Raw genomic sequence first — 18,947 nt, forward strand, 5'->3', positions numbered from 1 at the left:
CTTTATTGTCCATATACTGTGGTTTTATTAATGTGACAATAAGGTTCATATGTTTTATGTGGAAGAAGTTCCGGCTCCACTATCATTTGTTCCTGTATTCCCTGGTCTGGAGGGGTTTGGGCTTGTTCCGTGAGGTCTCTGGTACATCTGATCGTTGTGACAAACGAGCTGTCTCCGCTGCAGTAGCTCCTAGACAGTGGGCTGTTTGCAGAGTCGAGCATACAGCGTTAGTGTTAGGAGTGGTGAGGACGCTGGTGCAGTTAGTGTAAAATCTTGTTTTCCTGCTGAGTAATGAGTATACATCATAAACCTGCCCATGGATGCTCATTTGCTGAGTGTTAGTTGTAGAAGCTTAAGACCTCTGCTTGTGGGACCAGGGACGTCCCAGTGTAGGGAGCAAACTGCCTGCTCAGCTCCTTTCAGTGACATTGTGTCCTCGGTCCCCCACTGACTCAGGCAATACTCACTAATTAGACAGTGTCACAGGAATCCCGGTAAGGAACCTGATAGGAGCGTGTGCTTTAGAGGAAATAAATATGTTTAACTGATCACAGCCGCTGATGTATCTCTGTCTCATCTGTCACTCATCTTGCCGCTTACAACCTACACTAACCATGCATGCAGCAACCACTCACTATGCTTCAGGCAGTTTTCTGGCACTGGCCAGATACTAGAAGAATAACTTTTCTTGTACTTAGATGACAAGCCCAAATAACAGTTCTAATCTAAATATGCAAATTAGATGATTCTTGCTGCCCTGCTATTGGTTAATGGAATTGCATAGGTAATGAGAAAACCCAGCCTACATTTAGGGGCGGGCATTAGTGCCGTTTGGAGGAGAAATAAAAATATAATTTTTATTCTGAAGCAAACTTAGTTTAAAAATCAAAGTAAGTGGGATTAAATATGTAAACCTTTACCTAGCTGATGACATGTTTTTATTAGTTGAAAAAAGAAAATATTTATAACCCTTTAAGAGCCTGATTCATGGTCTCAGTGACCGATTCCTAATCCACGCTTGGATAAAATAAAAAAACTTTCATCCTCCAGTAGTCAGCTTCAGAGAACTACTTTCGGATAAAAGAAGAATCCTTGAAGTAGAAGGTCCTTCCTCCACAGGACTCCCAGGAGGAAGATGTGACACGTACACCAGGACTGCATACCAATCCTGCGGGCCATGCCGGTGAAATAAGTATCACCGATGCCTTCTCCTGCTTAGTTCGAGCCAAGACTACAGGAGAAAAACAAACGGAGGAATTAAGTATGCAAGACTGGAATTCCAAGTTAACGTATCGAGAAGCAATGAGATTCAATTGTAACTGACCCCATTGAGATTCGGCTGGAACATTACCGGCTGGGTTTTCCCCCCTTGGTAAAAAGTCTGCCTACTTACGAAGACCGACACTCAGAAGTCCCTTCTGGGATGCAGGTCGCCAACAGACAGACATTGTGGGTCTCAGCCCACTGAACGATCTTGACTACCTCTGTCATGGCCGCGAAAACTTAGAGTCCTCGACGGCTGAAGTAAGATCTAACTTAAACCTGATAAAGCCAACTGAGGCCAGGCTAGGAGATGATTTCGTTTTTTAAAATGGTTATGGGAAGAACAGACTCCACCCGAGTCCATGTTCCCTGTTCTTAAAGGACCCCAAACAGTTCCCCAGCCCAAAAGGCTGTCATCTGTTGTCACACTCACCCAGAAGAATAGCGAAAGCAGGTTCCCTGGAAGCAAGGATCCTGAGACAACCACCAAGAATTCTTAACTGTTGAGAACTAAGGTGGAAACGGGCAACTGGAAGGATGTCCATTGTCGTTACCATCAGCCCAAATACCTCCATACACTGAGTCACTGATGGGACTGAAGTGCTAGGTAAGAACGAAATCCTTGAATTCCTGACTACCGTCAGCTTCATTGACGAGGAGACTAATATAATATAGCTCTGCAAGAAAAACTACCCTTGTAGATGGAACTAAGGAACTCTCTACCAAATTCACCTTCCCTCCGGGAGACCGCAGAAACAATCGTGCGAAACCATGCTTGTCGAAAGGAAGGCGCCTGAACCAGAATGTCGTCCAGAAAAGGTGTCTCTGCAATCAGAGCACCAGCAGCAGTGATCCCGGAACCCTTGAAAAAATTCCGAGAACTGAGACCAGGCCGGAAAGAATCACGAGCTGGAATGTTTGTCTAGAAAGACAAACCATAGAAAATTGAGATAGTCCTTGTGGATGGGAAGATGCAAGTATGCATCCTTCAAATCTCCCGTGGTCATAATTGACCGTTGTGGACCAAAGGAAAAATGGAACGATAGTTTCCATCTTGAAATACGGTACTCTGCGAACCCTGAGTGGATTCTAAAATAGGTCTGAGGGTTCCCTCCTTCTTGGGAACCACGAACAGATAGGAGTAGAATCCCAGACCTCATTCCTGCATTGGACCAGGAACTATCACTCCCAGGTCAGAGAGGATCTGTACACAGCGTAAAAGCGCCTTTTTATTTAGTCTGGTCTGCCGATAATCTTGAAAACAGACACCTGCCCCTGGGAGGAAAGTCTTTAACTCTAACTTGTATCCCTGGGACACAATGTACACCGCCCAAGGATCATAAAATCACAAAGCCAAACCTGATAGAAGAAGGAAAACCTGCCCCCTTACGGATCGGGTGCATGCCCTTCATGCTGTCTTTGATTCAACAGCAGGCTTCTTTCATTATTCTAAGACTGATTGGGTCTTCCATGAAGGCTTAGACTGCTCCTGCTTGGTAGAAGGAGGGAAAGGATTTCCCTAGAAATCTCGAAAGAACCTAAAATTCTCTCTGACAACCTTTCGCTTATTTCTCTTATCCTGTAGATGAAACATCCGCAGACCAAGATTTTAACCATACTGCTCTATGGCCAATATGACAAAGCCTGAATAATAGCTCCCAGCTTAAGGAAACTCTGAATTAAAGGAGTTTACTAACTTAAGGGCATTTATTCTATCCCTTCGAGAGGGGAGTCTGTCCAATAGAAACAGACGACGCATCAAACCAGTAAGCCGCACTTGTGACAGTAGCCATACCAACCGCAGGTTGTTAATGTAAACCCTCTAACTTCTAATCATAGGGTCCTTATCCTGCATATGATCCAAAAGGAACTACTATCCTCTAAGGGAATAGTATCTCCCTTCTGCAAAGACTCCTTGATAAAGTCCACTATAGAAAGCATCCTTTTAAATATAGGGAAGGAGAAAAAAGGGATACCCGGTTTCTCCTATTCCTGAGCAAATATCTGTATAACCCTATCTGGTACAGGAAATACTTCCACCATGAAGGGCACATTTAGGATAATTTACTGGACTCTCTAGGATAGACTACGCCGGTAGTGTCGGAGTCGACCAGGGTAGCTAAAACCTCCACAAGTTACAAATGGAGGTATTCAAGCTAAAAATAAAGGAAAGCAGCCTCAGGATCAGATGAAGGTATTACCCCATCTGAGTTTGAGAATTCCCCCTCAGATACTACCGAAGTATCCTCCTCTTCCAGGATACAGGGAAGAAACATTCGGAATATTGATTGAATATATGTCCTCTTGTACTTTTTTCTACAGTGTGGACAAACAGACAATGCATGAAATATATATAACATTTTTTTGGGACACATTAGGAGAAATTTGTGGCATATCTTGACCATTGTCAAACTCCTAAACAGCATGCGCCTTAGAAAGAGTAGGTTCAGAAAAAAATATTTTTATAAGCACATTGGCATCAAAACATAAAACCAAGAGACACCTAGAAGGGTCTATTGGTCCCTTCTAAGTCACAAGGGATGAGTTAAACAAATAAACATGTTAAATTTTGTAAAAAAATATTAACATAAAAAACGTTACTGTCTCATTAAAATTTTAAAATGTAACTTTATATTTTTGTGTGCAGAAGTTAGATTAGTACACAAATATAGTAGAACCTATCTACACCTCAGCTTAATTTTGCTGAGGTACCCATCTGTCCTTCAGAAACCTAGTATTTTTTAAAATGTAACTAGAAAGAAAGAAAAGATACTGGCTTCATTTTTATTCATAAAAGGATCCGGAACGCAGCTGTGGCGCTGTCCGGTCCCACATATGTGACCATACTAAAGACTGAGCTTGCAACTAAACAAAGACTTTACTTTCCTAAATCGGAAATGATATAGATAGTGCGCAGCCCAAAACGGCGCCAAACATAGCTCCGTCCCTCGTGGGCGCGATAACAATCACTCTCCCGGTCGCCATTATCAATGTATTAGAAATAGCAGAGTGCGCAGCTCAAATCGGCGCTAAACAAGCTCCGCCCATCGTGGGCGTTACAAGTATCAATCTCCCGGTCGCCATTATTGTAGTATTTAAAAATAAGCCACCGGGAGCTAACTGAACCTCTTGTCAAACCTGAGGTAAAATAGTGCTACCGCTGGTTAGATAGCAACTTAGCCCAAATATGTGAAGCTAACTGAACCTCGTCACCAAAAACAATCACCTCCTACTGAGTCCTTCCTTACTCAGCCCTAGTGATTAAGCCCTTCTAGTCTCCTCAGCCCCAGTGCCTGCTTACAACTTGCTGTCACAGGGTCCCCTTCCTTTAACAATAGGAGTTATGTCTCAGGAAAATAAAGTGCTCCACTTCCTGAGATCCTTTTCCCAGACTCAGAATAAAAAGTTAGCACTTACCTTTAAAATCTGCCCGACAGCAGGGCAGCTCACCAGGATTGAGAGGTCCTCTCCCTCACATAGTCCTGTGGAAAAAAGAATAAAGCCTGAGTAATCTTACTTAGGCTATCAGGAATTAGGGCAGCATAAATATATGAGAGGCGCAGTGAGAATTATGTCCCACCAGTTCTCATTGCTCTAAAGCCACCACTGCTCTACTGAAGAGACCGATATGGACTACGGCTACACCCTAGAACAAAGCAGCAAAATCTTGTACTACTTTCAAAATAATAAACTCTTGATTGAAGAATCTTTTCTAACACCTCACTTTACCACTTCCCATCACTAACATAGGCAAAGAGAATGACTGGAGTGGGAGTGAAGGGAGGTGATATTTAACAGCTTTGAAATAGAAATAATTCAATTTGGTAACATAATTAAAGCCTCTTAAAATTGCATGTTCTGACAAATGAAGGATTTATTTGGACTTTAATGTCCCTTTAACATATAAAAACATTTCTAGGTTTCAGGACAATAGTAACATGAAGGAAAAAAAAAAAAAAAGTAGTGAGTTTGGGCTTTTACGTCATGTCAGTGGGAGAGTTAAGTTTTTGTTCATCATTATTAAGGGTGGTGCATCATATGTTAAATTAGTGCTCATAGTGAAACAAAAAAGAAAAAATATCATGCTAAAATCTTGCATGAAATAATGCTTACAGTGTAAGTAATTTAAAAGTAAAATCACCCACTTCTGATTTCAACTATGTTATGATATTCGTGAAACAAGCTGCAAGGAAATACAGAAAGATACCTCCGTTATGTCCAACAACAAATAACTATTTAAAGGGACACAAAACCCACATTTTTTCTTTCATGATTCAGATGACTTCAAGGCCCGGTACATTTTAGCCGGACGTGTCCAGGGCCTGATATAGATGTATCATTTTCATTGGTGTCAATTGGTTGAAATTACTTACTTATCCAGGTCCAGTCCCGTTTCCTGCGCTCTGTCCCCCCACTGTACTGCCTCTATATGCATACAGCGCACACGTGCAATGGCACTCGGAAAGGCCTGCTGCTCCACACATGAAGAATAACGGGCAGGCCTGTCCGAGTGCCATTGTGCAGCTGGTAAGGATGTCAGGTGCGCAGTATTTAACTGAACAGTCCAGTTTTTTAGAAGACTCTTCCGTTTTTTTTTTGTTTTTTTTAAGTATCCTGAGTAGCAGCTAAATTTTAAAGTACATCCTATGCCTCTATACATTACAAAAAAGCACTGAAAGGAGTAACACTTGCACATGTACTGCTCCAATACTACTGGCATACAAGGGTGGTAAAAATGAGACTGGCAGTCTTGGAAGGATTATAAAAAAATGCTATGTGTATGTTGTGTGCTGACATTTGGGTAAAATCAATGCTATGTGCTTTTGGCTGGGAATCATGACGTGTAAAACACTGCTCTGTGTGTGCTACTGGCAGTCAAATCACTACAACCATTGTGTGACTCGCATATTACCAGTGTCCAGTATTTTTGTGGTGGATATCTGGCAACCCCAGCAGCTAAGGTATGTCGGGCTGTGGCCCGGTTGTTGAGAAACCAGCCAATAAGGTGAGGTATATATGTGAAGCCACTGAGCCTACCTAGGTATGCTTTTCAACAAAGGATACCAATAAAACTAAACACATTAGATATTAGACGTAAATTGGAAAGTTGTTTATATCAGAGCATACAATTTTAAACAACTTTCCAATTTACTTCTAATGTGTTTAGCTTTATTGGTATCCTTTGTTGAAAAGCATACCTAGGTAGGCTCAGGAGCTGCCGATTGGTGGCTGCACATATATGCCTCACCTTATTGGCTCACTCATGTGCATTGATGTTTCTTCAACAAAGGATACCAGAAGAATGAAGCAAATTAGATAAAAGTAAATTGGAAATTTGTTTAAAATAGTTTTCTCTATCTGAATCATAAAAGAAAAAAGTTGAAGTTTCATGTCCCTTTAAGGCTTTAAAAAAACAAACAAAAAACACAACTTAGTAATGAGCCAGTGTAAAATCACAAGCAATGCATAATTAAGACTTACCTTAACTTTCTTGAGTACCTCAAAGCCCTGGATCTTTCCTATTTTTATGTGGTTAAGGTCAACATCCTGAGGAAAAATAATTACAAAAAAGCATTTGAGAGGACACTACATGGTTAAAAAAAAAAAAAAAAAAAAAAAAAAAAAAAAGTAAAAATCTCTGCTCAACACAAGCATGGATAGAAATGGACAAACAAGCTTTGTCTGTATAACTACAAGAAAATGGGCATTAGAAATAAGCAGGTAAGAGCAGTGAGGTAAATCAAACTCAATTACCTCAGATTCTGGGTCAAGGTTGATAGTCTCTATGTCCACTGGTGCTTCCAAATCTCCTGAATACAGAAAATATATTAGTTGATTATTACATATATTAATTTGACATAATTATATGGTACTATAGCTATTAGAAAAATCTATTCATACACAAAATACTGTAATCAATTAATACTTATTACTCAATACATTATGTTTTTGTATTTTTGAGATATTGCCAATTGAATGAATATCCTATTCACACACTGTTTGTGTATACATTTTACAAACTGTTGTGACACTCTAAGGTAACATCCCAACACACATTTTCTTATGTAGTCCAGCTAGTTCTACTAGTTCACCTATTACGGCTTGTAAAGAAGGGTATTAATAACCTCAGTTCAACTAAACAGTGAAGATATTTAATGTTAAGTTGTTCTCCTGAATGCTGAAAAAGGGAGCAGTACAAAAGGGTAATGGGTACGATAGCAGCATGGTTACTACTCACTATGCTTGCGTTTGTCCTCCTGTACTTGCAGCGTGCTATAAAAGCTGTTCTCTTATTTTAACCCATTACAGAAGACAGCTAGTAAAGCTCTACATCTTTACCGCTAATTGTGATATCCTAGATATACCTCTGAAACATCAAGTCTATATTTGCCGCTGCTTGAACAAATGACTAAGATGACTTTTGGATCTTTCTAGCTTTAATGTTGTCTCTTAAATCAAATAACCCTTGAAGCATGGGGACTAAGACCAATAATAAACGAAAGAAAGTGGTTAAGGATCTGAAATACTATAATAAGATGCAAACAATTCCTATATGACTGCAACATTTAAGAAAGAAATACAAAACTGAATAGTATGTCAAATTCCAAAACTGATTTTTATCCTGTAAAATTTCTCACAGGGTATGAGAAAAAGAAAAAAATAAAGAAATGCATAAAATCAGCTAAAAATCCAATAATATGGAAAAAAGGAATTTACTGCATATTGTTCCAAAAATAGAAACCAGCCAACCAACCACGTGACTTGGATATTTAAGCCAGGATTAAAAATAAATATTTATTGCTGCATTAGGACATAATCTTATAAAAAGGGTTCCTTACTCTTGAAAAGGGTCCCTATGCATATGTACAACAATTGCTTGACCCTAAGAGATAAACTGATGCGTAGAAGATGAATTCCATATTACCAGGCCAGTTTCCCAGAGTTCCATTAAATTTATCAGCAATATGGTTTTGCTTCCTTTCCAACTTTCCACTCTAGCGTGCTTGAGTTTGTAGTCAAGCAGATCTTCAGAGAATCAAATGTTTGCCTTATACCAGACTGGACACGCCATCAGGATCAAGCTTTCTTTTATTTCTTCCAAAATGTGATTACAAACCAACAGCTTCATTTCCGATTACCCAGCCTTTAGAAATTTAGAATTATTAAAAATGATCATTATGTTCAAAAGCAAGATGGACATATAAAATCTCTGCAACCAAGATTGCCCAAAGGACCCAACATAAGAATATAGTCCAGATAATGACAGCCTTGGATACCTACTATACGGATATCTGCAATGAACATAGCTTCTCTGTACAAAACTTAGTAAAGGTTTGTTCTAAACAACTTGAAGAATGTAGATGGACATGCAAAACACCTAGAGAAGCAAGACTAGATTTCCTTTTGGATGAAGTGAAATTTAGCGCCTTGCATTCTTGCTTCTATAATTCGGGGGGGGGGGGGGGCGAGAAAAGAGAATAAATATTCCTAAACAGTGTTAGCCTTGAAGAGAGCCAAAAATATAAGCTTTAGAACAAAAGAAAATGATTTTCTTGGTAATATTAGTGGTTATTATGCTTTATCACCAAGTCTTATCAGGTCCATTTATAACATTGCAAAAAAAATATATAATGTCACATACATGACTTTAGTAGCATTTTAAATCAAGTTCTGTAACCATAAGAAAGCAGATCTTATTGTAGGTAAACTTAAAGGGACACTAAACCCCAAAATGTTTCTTTCATGATTCAGGTAGAGAATACAATTATAAACAATGTTACAATTTACTTCTATTATCTAATTTGCTTCATTTTTAGATATCCTTTGTTGAAGAAATAGCAATCCACATGAGTGAGCCAATAACAAAAAGGTATCTATGTGCAGCCACAAATCAGCAGCTACTGAGCCTATCTAGATATGCTCTTATGCAAAGAATATCAATAGAATGAAGCAAATTAGCTACTAGAAGTAAATTAGAAAGATGTTTAAAACTGCATGCTCTTACTAGACTCTTACTGGTTAAATAACTCACTGAAGGTCTCTCCTCTGGCTTTATCATTGGTTTACATTGTATTTTTATGGAAGGACATTAAGGTATTAGACAAATGAGAAATTAATCAACATGAGTGTCCTAGCAGCTAGATATCTAATTTAAAAAAAATGGAACATGAAAGCGATCCCGAGTATTTCAGAGGTTAAAAATTGTCTGAAGAAACAATGTATATAAGAACAGATAGACACCAATAAGAGTGATTAACATGATATTAGACAATTCTTTAAAAAGTGGTCAGCATTCATTAAAACTTTCTCCCCTACTGAGATAGACTATCTGATCTTCCCGGTCAGGAATTCAGAGTTAGTATTGTTGGGACTGTGGTAGAACTGTAATCCATCCTTCTCGTCCCTTTCTTTGTTTTTGTTTTGTTGGTTTGTTTTTTGTTTTATTGTTGCTAATAAAAAAAAAAATTGATAAAAATATCCAATATTTATTGAAGCAAGTTGTGCATATTTTTTGTAGCCACTAAGAGGCAGACTACTAAAAGAATAAGCTGTGTGTCATTTAACTTGTTGTTTTTCGCCCTGTGTGGCAGGAAACCATGTGACCTGTTGTTGGTAAATTGGTTGATTGTGGCAAAAAAAATTGTTTACTTTGCCACTGATTTTTTCTGCATTTATCGTTGGATATAAATAAAAGATTTAAAAAAAAAAAAAAAATAATAATTGCATGCTCTTTCTAAATCATGAAATTTAAAAAAAAATTAGGTTTAATGTCCCTTTAAATCTCTCAGGCATACATAATAGAGACCTAGGGGATGAAACTGTACATTCTGAAATATGAAAAAGTCATGGAGAGCAGCAAGTTGGTTAGTGCAAATAAGGCAAACAGGGAAAAACAGATAAGCATAACCAAGATAATCATGCTTAACATAATTTCCATATCATGCTTATCTGGCACTTACCATGTAAGTAGTGCACATGCAAGGTTTTGTCTTTCAAAATTTTACATTTTATATTTATGGTCTTATATTAACTATTGTCATTGGTTATAAATAAAATCAGACAGTTCTTTTGTTGAAATAAAAACAATAACTATAGGTCAGCAATGTAACACAGAACAATCAGATCATTGAATTAGATAAACTTGATAAATTTCAGCTTTATTAAGTTAATATAATATTTTGTTAGCCCTTACACACGCATACATCACTAATCTCAACTTCTTTCAGTCGAATCCTTTTTTGCACTTTTTAAATTTCTACAAAATTTCAGCAACATCACTTTGCATAAATGACAGGCATATCTAAGTATTTTTTTTTCAACTCTCAAAATAAAACAAAAATGAGCGACTACCTAATAAATCAATTTTGATTTATGATGGTGAGAATCCACGAGACATCACGTTAGATTAAATCTCAAAAAGTCACTAGAATAGGCACTCCATAATCCAATGTTAGACAACTCACAGGGTGCAACGTCAGAGAATAACCAGGTTTAACAGAGATGAAAAAGGCAATAACTGGTTAAATTATGATAAAATATAACTTTTTTTTTTTTTTTTTTTTTAAACTTTTTATTGAAAAGTTCAGAAGCTTACAGTTTTCAATGGTAAGGTGTACAGTTACAGCTTTGCTTCACATTATCTACTTATACATTTAACATATTATTAACAATTTAACTGCAGAAAGGAATTCCTAGTTATTAGGATTTTGATAAATTAAAACAAAGAAAAGAGAGGGGAAGGAAGAACCCAGAGCGTTTATGTACTTGTGCTTGAATGGTTAAGTGAAAATTTTGCATTCCTTTGCTTATCTGGTGTCTAAGACGTACAAATTACCTTGCTATTGGTACTAAGATTCTCGGCTATTACTCTCACTATTTATCTAGTCAGGCATTTCTATATTCGTCCCATATAAATCGTATTGAGTCTAAGTCGTCTTGTCGGTTGGTCAGCTTGAAGTGGTATTTCTCTAATGTAAGTGCATGTGTTACTGTAGCTTTCCATACCTCCACTGAAGGAAGGTCTGGCTTCTTCCAGTTTAATGGTATTAATTTTTTCCCTGAATTGACCATAATTGTCAAAAGTGTTAGCCTATATTTACAAGTTATTTTAGGGAATGAGTTAAAAAGAAGAGTCCAGCTGTTTAGTGGTAAGGACAGTTGCAAAACTTTCTCAATTTCTCTTTTGATGGCCTCCCAGTAATCTTTTACTATTGGGCATTGCCACCAGATGTGATATGGCGTGCCCCTATCTTGACAGCTTCTCCAGCACATGTCTGAAACTGTGGGAAAAATTTGGTGTAGACGCACTGGTGTATAGTACCACCTGCACATCAGTTTCAAATTCATCTCTTGAATAGAGATGGATGAAGAAGCTTTACTCATGCGTGTGAATATATCATACCATGTTCGCCTGGGCATAGAGCTTTCTGATTCCTTCTCCCATGCGCTGACATAAGATGGCAGTGTTTTAGAGTATATAACTAAAATTTGTCTGTGTGTGAGAGATAATATTCCTCGATTTGGTAGAGGGTTGATACATATATTCTCAAATGGGGTAAGAGGTCGAGTTAGATGTGCTTTGGACGGGTGTGTGGTGAGAAAGTGGGATATTTGCAAATACGCTAGCCAATCTTGAAATCTAGGGCCATGTTGAGCAATAATGTCTTCTTGCGATTTCGGTTTTCCTGCTGTGTAAAATTCACAGACAGGAAGAGATTCTCGTATACTTAAGGGATATTCCCCTCTCTTTATAAGGTTAAGTGGATGGAGTGCGTTCCCCATTATCGGGGTCAGCGGGGAGTATGTCGAGGAGATGTGCGGATATTTCTTGATTACCCTATCCCAACATTTGTAAGTTTCCCATGTCGTTGTGGCTACAGTTTTTGGAAGTGCTCTTTGATTGGGAGGGAGCCAGCAGGAGCCTCCTAACGGAGTATTGTTAGCTAACTGATGTTCTAGCTGGACCCATTCTTTATTGACTGCATTCTTACACCAATCAACGATTCTGGTCAGAAAGGTTGCCTGCCTATAGTGTTGTAGGTTCGGGGCCCCCATGCCTCCTAATTCTCTTGGACGGTAAAGTGTTGCTGTTGCTATGCGTGGTCGCTTATTTGCCCATATAAACTTGGTTAGCATTTTTTGTATCTATTTCAGAGATATTAGGAGAGATGTGTACCCCAAGGTACTTGATCGCTTTATCTTGAATTCTGAATTGAAATTGCTGTTGCAGAGTTTTTACTGCTGCTGGCTCTAAGTTAATACCCAACAATTCAGATTTAGATATATTTATACTGAAGTTAGAGTAGAGGCCGTACTCTTGTATCAAATGAATAAGGGCGGGGACTGACTTGCTAGGGTGCGTTAGTGTGGTAAATATGTCATCTGCATACATTGTAATTTTGTATTCCGACTGTCCTATCCGATGTCCTGTTATGTGTTCGTTATCCCTAACATATGAGGCTAATACTTCCATGGATAACACGAAAAGTAGTGGAGACAGGGGGCATCCCTGCCTCGTGCCATTTGTTATTTGGAATGGGTCTGAGACTGAGTCATTGAGCTTAACTTTTGCTTGTGGGGTGTTATATAATGAGAAGATCTTCCCAATTAATTCCTGATCAAACCCAAATTTAGATAGAACTTGCTTTAGGAAGTTCCAGCTGAGCCTATCAAAGGCTTTCTCCGCATCCATTGAAATGAATGCGGAGGGTGTGTGCATACGGTGTGCATGTTCCATTAGCGCTAAAAGTTTAGTAGTGTTGTCACGTGTCTCTCGTGTCGGCGTAAAGCCGGCCTGGTTGATGTGGACTATTTGGGGGAGGACTTTATTAATACGTGCTGTTAATATTTTGGCATATAATTTTATGTCTACATTCAGCAATGAGATTGGGCGGAAATTTGCCGGGGTGTCTGGGGACTTCCCCGGCTTAGGGACTACTGAGATTTGTGCTTCTAGCATAGAGGGAGGGAACGGGTTATTATCCGTTACTTCATTAAAAAGGGGCGTTAGGTGGGGTACTAGGTTTTGGGAAAAGAGCTTATAATATTTTGATGAGAAGCCGTCTGGGCCTGGACTTTTCCCATTTTGTAATGTGCTAATCGCATGCTGTATTTCATGCGCCGTGATGGGTTTCTTTAAGTCCTGCAATTGGTCTTGTGTAATTTTGGGTATATTACACTTTGCTACATATGACTTGAGATTTATGAGGTGTTCCTCTGAGGGTGGTGTTTTGGAAATGTTATATAGATTAATATAATATTCTCTAAAACTATCTAGAATTTCTTTTGTTGTGGTTAGGGGACTCTGACCTTGTGGTTTCCTAATCTCATAAATATATGACTTAAACCGCTTCTTTTTTAGTGCCCTCGCTAGCAGTTTGCCTGCTCTATTGCTCTCATAATAAAACATGCTGTTTGTTTTCCGTTGTAGGTTATGGTACTCTATATCTAAAAAACTGTCTAGGGCTGAGCGGGCCGTTTGGTACTTCTGGAATATTTCTAAATTATTTGGGTTTTGTTTTATTGCCAGGTCCATTCGGGAAAATTCATCAGCCAGATCATTATATTGTTGCCTCATATGACGCTGTCTCTGGGCTTTTAATTTTATTAGTTCCCCCCTCAGTACACTTTTATGTGCTTCCCAAATCATATATTTATTATTTATAGAATTTACATTGTGTGCAAAATATTCTGTGATCAGTGTTGATATCTTCGATTGGGTGTCTGGGTCGTTCAGTAAAGTGTCATCTAACTTCCAAAGAAACGTATCTGACTGCGTTTCTGGCCAAGAGAATTTTAGTTTTACTGCTGCATGGTCTGACCATGCTGTTGGGGAAATATCACAGCTATGTATATTAGGGAGGCCTTTCTGATTAGTGAAAATATAGTCTAATCTGCTATGCGTCTTGTTGGGGCTAGAATAAAAAGTGTAATCCTTTGTTTCTGGGTGTATAAGACGCCAAAGGTCATATAAGTTAAGGTCTTTTAGGTTTCTCCATAATGTTGTAGTAGTTTTTTTGGATACCATTATTTTAGGATTGGAACTATCTTTATGGGGCTGGAGGGGAAAGTTTAGATCTCCTGCTAGAAACACTGGACCTACTGCCAAATCTAATGTTTTCTTAAACATAGTGTGGAAGAAAGAATTTTGCTTGTTATTTGGTGCGTAAACATTTACTAACGTTATGGGTCTTCCATATAACAGTCCAGTTAGGCCTAGAAATCTGCCCTCCTTGTCTTTACTGATATTTGAAGTCGTGAACGGGAGGTCTTTTTTGATTAGGATGCTCACTCCTGCTTTTTTATGGGGTCCTGAGCTATGGTAATGTGTGGTGTATGTTTTCCCTAGATATTTTGGTTCTCTTTGATATTGAAAATGAGTCTCCTGCAAGAATATTATGTCTGCATGTCGTTTAGCTAGGTCAGATAGTGCTTTGCTGCGTTTATGAGGTGAGTTCAGCCCTTTAGCGTTTTGCGTCAGTAAAGTCAGATGGTGTGAGCGTTTATCTGTGTTTCTCGACATCATTACCTATACTTGATAGAACTTGATCAGGAATGCTGCATTGTACATTGCTCTGGGTTCGGGAGAAAAAGTTTGAACACAGGTTTTTCTGCAAAACAAAATATTAACAGTGAGAACTAAGTTGTGCATTAGAGTAAACACATAACAAACAAACATATATACTGAAGTTTTAGTATATGGATTACAATACAAGTCTCTCTTCCTAACATAGGGTATATTGAGAGAATACATGGGGGATTTGGTGTTGCTAGCCCCTGGGTCTCATCTAACAGAATCTCCTTCATTCTGGTAAATAAACAATTTCAAACTGAAAGGCAATTCTAACGATAAACTATCTTGGTATAAGGCCCTGCAAATTAATATTGACTAGAATTCAGGACACTTCTGTGGAAACAGTTAGATTAGTAACAGGTGATCTAGTTGGTACTGGAATCAAAGTTTTCCCTTTTTTTGTGGAAACAGTCTGCCAATTTGGAATTCTGTCGTTAGGTCTTTTGGTAGAGAACTGGCTGTTGCTATTGTCAGATGTTGGCTTTATAGGTTCAATGTCCAGAGAGGAACAAAAGGACGCTATTTCATCTGGCGTTTTACAGATAAGTCTAATATTATCTTGAATGACCCAAATCTGTGCTGGGAAACCCCAACGGTAAGGGATCTTCTATAAAATATAACTTTTAATAGCGTCAATTAAAACAAAGCAGCATAACGTTTCGAGAACATTACGTTCCCTTTATCAAATGCAAGATATAGCAAAAGATCTATACAGAGCTATATAAAAACCTCTTAAAACCGTTACCTTGGCTCCCATGAGCGACAAGCCGGATTTACCGCACGGCTATTTGCTAAGAGGTGAAAATGTCACCTCTTAGCAAAAAAAATTTTTTTAGCCGTGGGCTGCTGTAGCAGTTAAGAACGGCGATCGGTTGAAACAAATAAAAGGAGCTTTCTACATGAAGTATCTTATACTTCATGAATGAAAGTCCCCTTTATTTGTTTCAATAGTCAATCCTAGCGTTTGTACAACGCTAGGATTGACTTTCACTTTAAATACCCAATATGTGAAGTCTCTGACCGCCGATCCACAACTGTGGCCCACGTGCTGTGTCCAGTACTGATGTCGTCATCAGCGCACGACTCGTGCGGACACGTACATTCAGGGGCCGTGTTGTATAGTGACAGCCCTGTAGCCAATCACATCTTACCGATCTCTTGCCATTCTAAACCTAAACAAAACAGGCATATCATGAAAATCTGAGACATAGAAACTATGTAACTCAAATACATTAAGAATGACACTGAGCACAGCGCAGAGACTGAATTAAAATACCAATTAGTAAAAAACATTGATTAATAAAAACATAGTGGTTGCGATCTCAAATAAAGTGCAGCATATATATATATATCATTATGCACCTAACCTAACAATGCATAAAAGTGCAATATAGTGCAATATATATCAATCATGCATCAGGGAGTATGGTATAAAACCTTATGACAGAGGGCTTAAGCAGTCAGGTGTGTCTAACAGTACGCACAATCAATTCATAATGTGCAGTCATTTAGACAATAATGGTCAAGCTGTCCAGGAGCGTCTTTGGGTTAATACAGATATAATTTGTTAGAGAATACTAGATGACAATCATGTATATTTCAGTCCCCTGAGTAAAATGGCCCAATATCCAGCATTGTGTTCAACCCTTTAGGGGCTATGGTATCCAGTGTATAGATCCATCTGGTCTTCAAACGCAGTAGCTGGTTGGACCTATTGCCTCCCATTAGCAGTGGTAGTACCTTGTTAATTAACATAGTCCTTAGACTTGAGACACTATTTCTACAGCAGGCAAAGTGGCATGCATCCCTGATCGCACAGCGGTGATTAGCCAATCTTTCCCAGAACGTAGTGACTCTTACCTACATAAAATAGGGAGCATGGGCAAATCAAGATGTAAATGACGTGTACTGGTGCAGGTCAACCTGTGATTGATTTTGTTTTGATGTGGGTGTTAAAAACGTGTCCCTTTTTAAACATACTGTCGCATGTGATGCAGTCCCCACATTTAAAACAGCCCTTTTTAGTGGACTTCAGCCAAGCGTGTCTCTCATAGCATTTCACAGGGTCTGTTTTAACAAGATTGTTGGCACAACGGTATACCATCCTTGGATGTTGTGTGTGCTGGAATGGCAGGGTCTTATCTGTTTTTATCAGGTCCCAATGTTTCCTGACTATGGAGCTCACTTGATGATGCATTGTATCATATGTAGTGATAAAGTTATTATCCTCAATGTTAATGCTCTTGTGGTTTGAAATACCTTGCTGGAATCGCACGAGTCATGCGCTGATGACGGCATCAGTACTGGACACAGCATGTGGTCCGCAGTTGCGGATCGGCGGTCAGAGACTTCACATATTGGGTATTTAAGGTAACGGTTTGAGGAGGTTGTTATATAGCTCTGTATAGATCTTTTGCTATATCTTGCATTTGTTAAAGGGAACGTAATGTCAAAACTTTATGCTGCTTTCTTTTAATTGACGCTATTAAAAGTTATATTTTATCATAATTTAACCAGTTAGTGCCTTTTTCATCTGTTAAAAAAAATTATATATATATATATATATATATATATATATATATATATATATATATATATATATATATATATATATATATATATATATATATATATATACACACACACATATACAGGGAGTGCAGAATTATTAGGCAAGTTGTATTTTTGAGGATAAATTTTATAATTGAACAACAACAACCATGTTCTCAATGAACCCAAAAAACTCATTAATATCAAAGCTGAATAGTTTTGGAAGTAGTTTTTAGTTTGTTTTTAGTTATAGCTATTTTAGGGGGATATCTGTGTGTGCAGGTGACTATTACTGTGCATAATTATTAGGCAACTTAACAAAAAACAAATATATACCCATTTCAATTATTTATTTTTACCAGTGAAACCAATATAACATCTCAACATTCACAAATATACATTTCTGACATTCAAAAACAAAACAAAAACAAATCAGTGACCAATATAGCCACCTTTCTTTGCAAGGACACCTAAAAGCCTGCCATCCATGGATTCTGTCAGTGTTTTGATCTGTTTACCATAAACAATGCGTGCAGCAGCAACCACATCCTCCCAGACACTGTTCAGAGAGGTGTACTGTTTTCCCTCCTTGTAAATCTCACATTTGATGATGGACCACAGGTTCTCAATGGGGTTCAGATCAGGTGAACAAGGAGGCCATGTCATTAGATTTTCTTCTTTTATACCCTTTCTTGCCAGCCACGCTGTGGAGTACTTGGACGCGTGTGATGGAGCATTGTCCTGCATGAAAATCATGTTTTTCTTGAAGCATGCAGACTTCTTCCTGTACCACTGCTTGAAGAAGGTGTCTTCCAGAAACTGGCAGTAGGACTAGGAGTTGAGCTTGACTCCATCCTCAACCCGAAAAGGCCCCACAAGCTCATCTTTGATGATACCAGCCCAAACCAGTACTCCACCTCCACCTTGCTGGCATCTGAGTCGGACTGGAGCTCTCTGCCCTTTACCAATCCAGCCACGGGCCCATCAAGACTCACTCTCATTTCATCAGTCCACAAAACCTTAGAAAAATCAGTCTTGAGATATTTCTTGGCCCAGTCTTGACGTTTCAGCTTGTGTGTCTTGTTCAGTGGTGGTTGTCTTTCAGCCTTTCTTACCTTGGCCATGTCTCTGAGTATTGCACACCTTGTGCTTTTGGGCACTCCAGTGATGTTGCAGCTCTGAAATATGGCCAAACTGGTGGCAAGTGGCATCTTGGCAGCTGCACGCTTGACTTTTCTCAGTTCATGGGCAGTTATTTTGCGCCTTGGTTTTTCCACACGCTGCATCCCTCTGCAAGATCTCACTATTTTTGACTTTTCTGAGCCTGTCAAGTCCTTCTTTTGACCCATTTTGCCAAAGGAAAGGAAGTTGCCTAATAATTATGCACACCTGATATAGGGTGTTGATGTCATTAGACCACACCCCTTCTCATTACAGAGATGCACATCACCTAATATGCTTAATTGGTAGTATGCTTTCGAGCCTATACAGCTTGGAGTAAGACAACATGCATAAAGAGGATGATGTGGTCAAAATACTCATTTGCCTAATAATTCTGCAC

At 38.7% G+C, this 18,947-nt stretch overlaps 1 protein-coding gene across 1 annotated transcript in view; it reads right to left on the reverse strand.

Moving 5' to 3' along the window:
* The window catches only part of PPP1R7 (protein phosphatase 1 regulatory subunit 7), a 42,104-nt gene that overhangs the window by 13,583 nt on the left and 9,574 nt on the right, over nt 1–18,947 (reverse strand). The window contains exons 3-4 of the mRNA XM_053709901.1: nt 7,018–7,073; nt 6,745–6,810 (exon numbers count right to left, since the gene is read on the reverse strand). Coding sequence (XP_053565876.1) covers nt 6,745–6,810; nt 7,018–7,073 — 122 coding nt within the window. The remainder of the gene's footprint in view (nt 1–6,744; nt 6,811–7,017; nt 7,074–18,947) is intronic.

Source organism: Bombina bombina, chromosome 4 (assembly GCF_027579735.1).
Source record: "Bombina bombina isolate aBomBom1 chromosome 4, aBomBom1.pri, whole genome shotgun sequence".
Classification (NCBI taxonomy): Eukaryota; Metazoa; Chordata; class Amphibia; order Anura; family Bombinatoridae; genus Bombina; species Bombina bombina.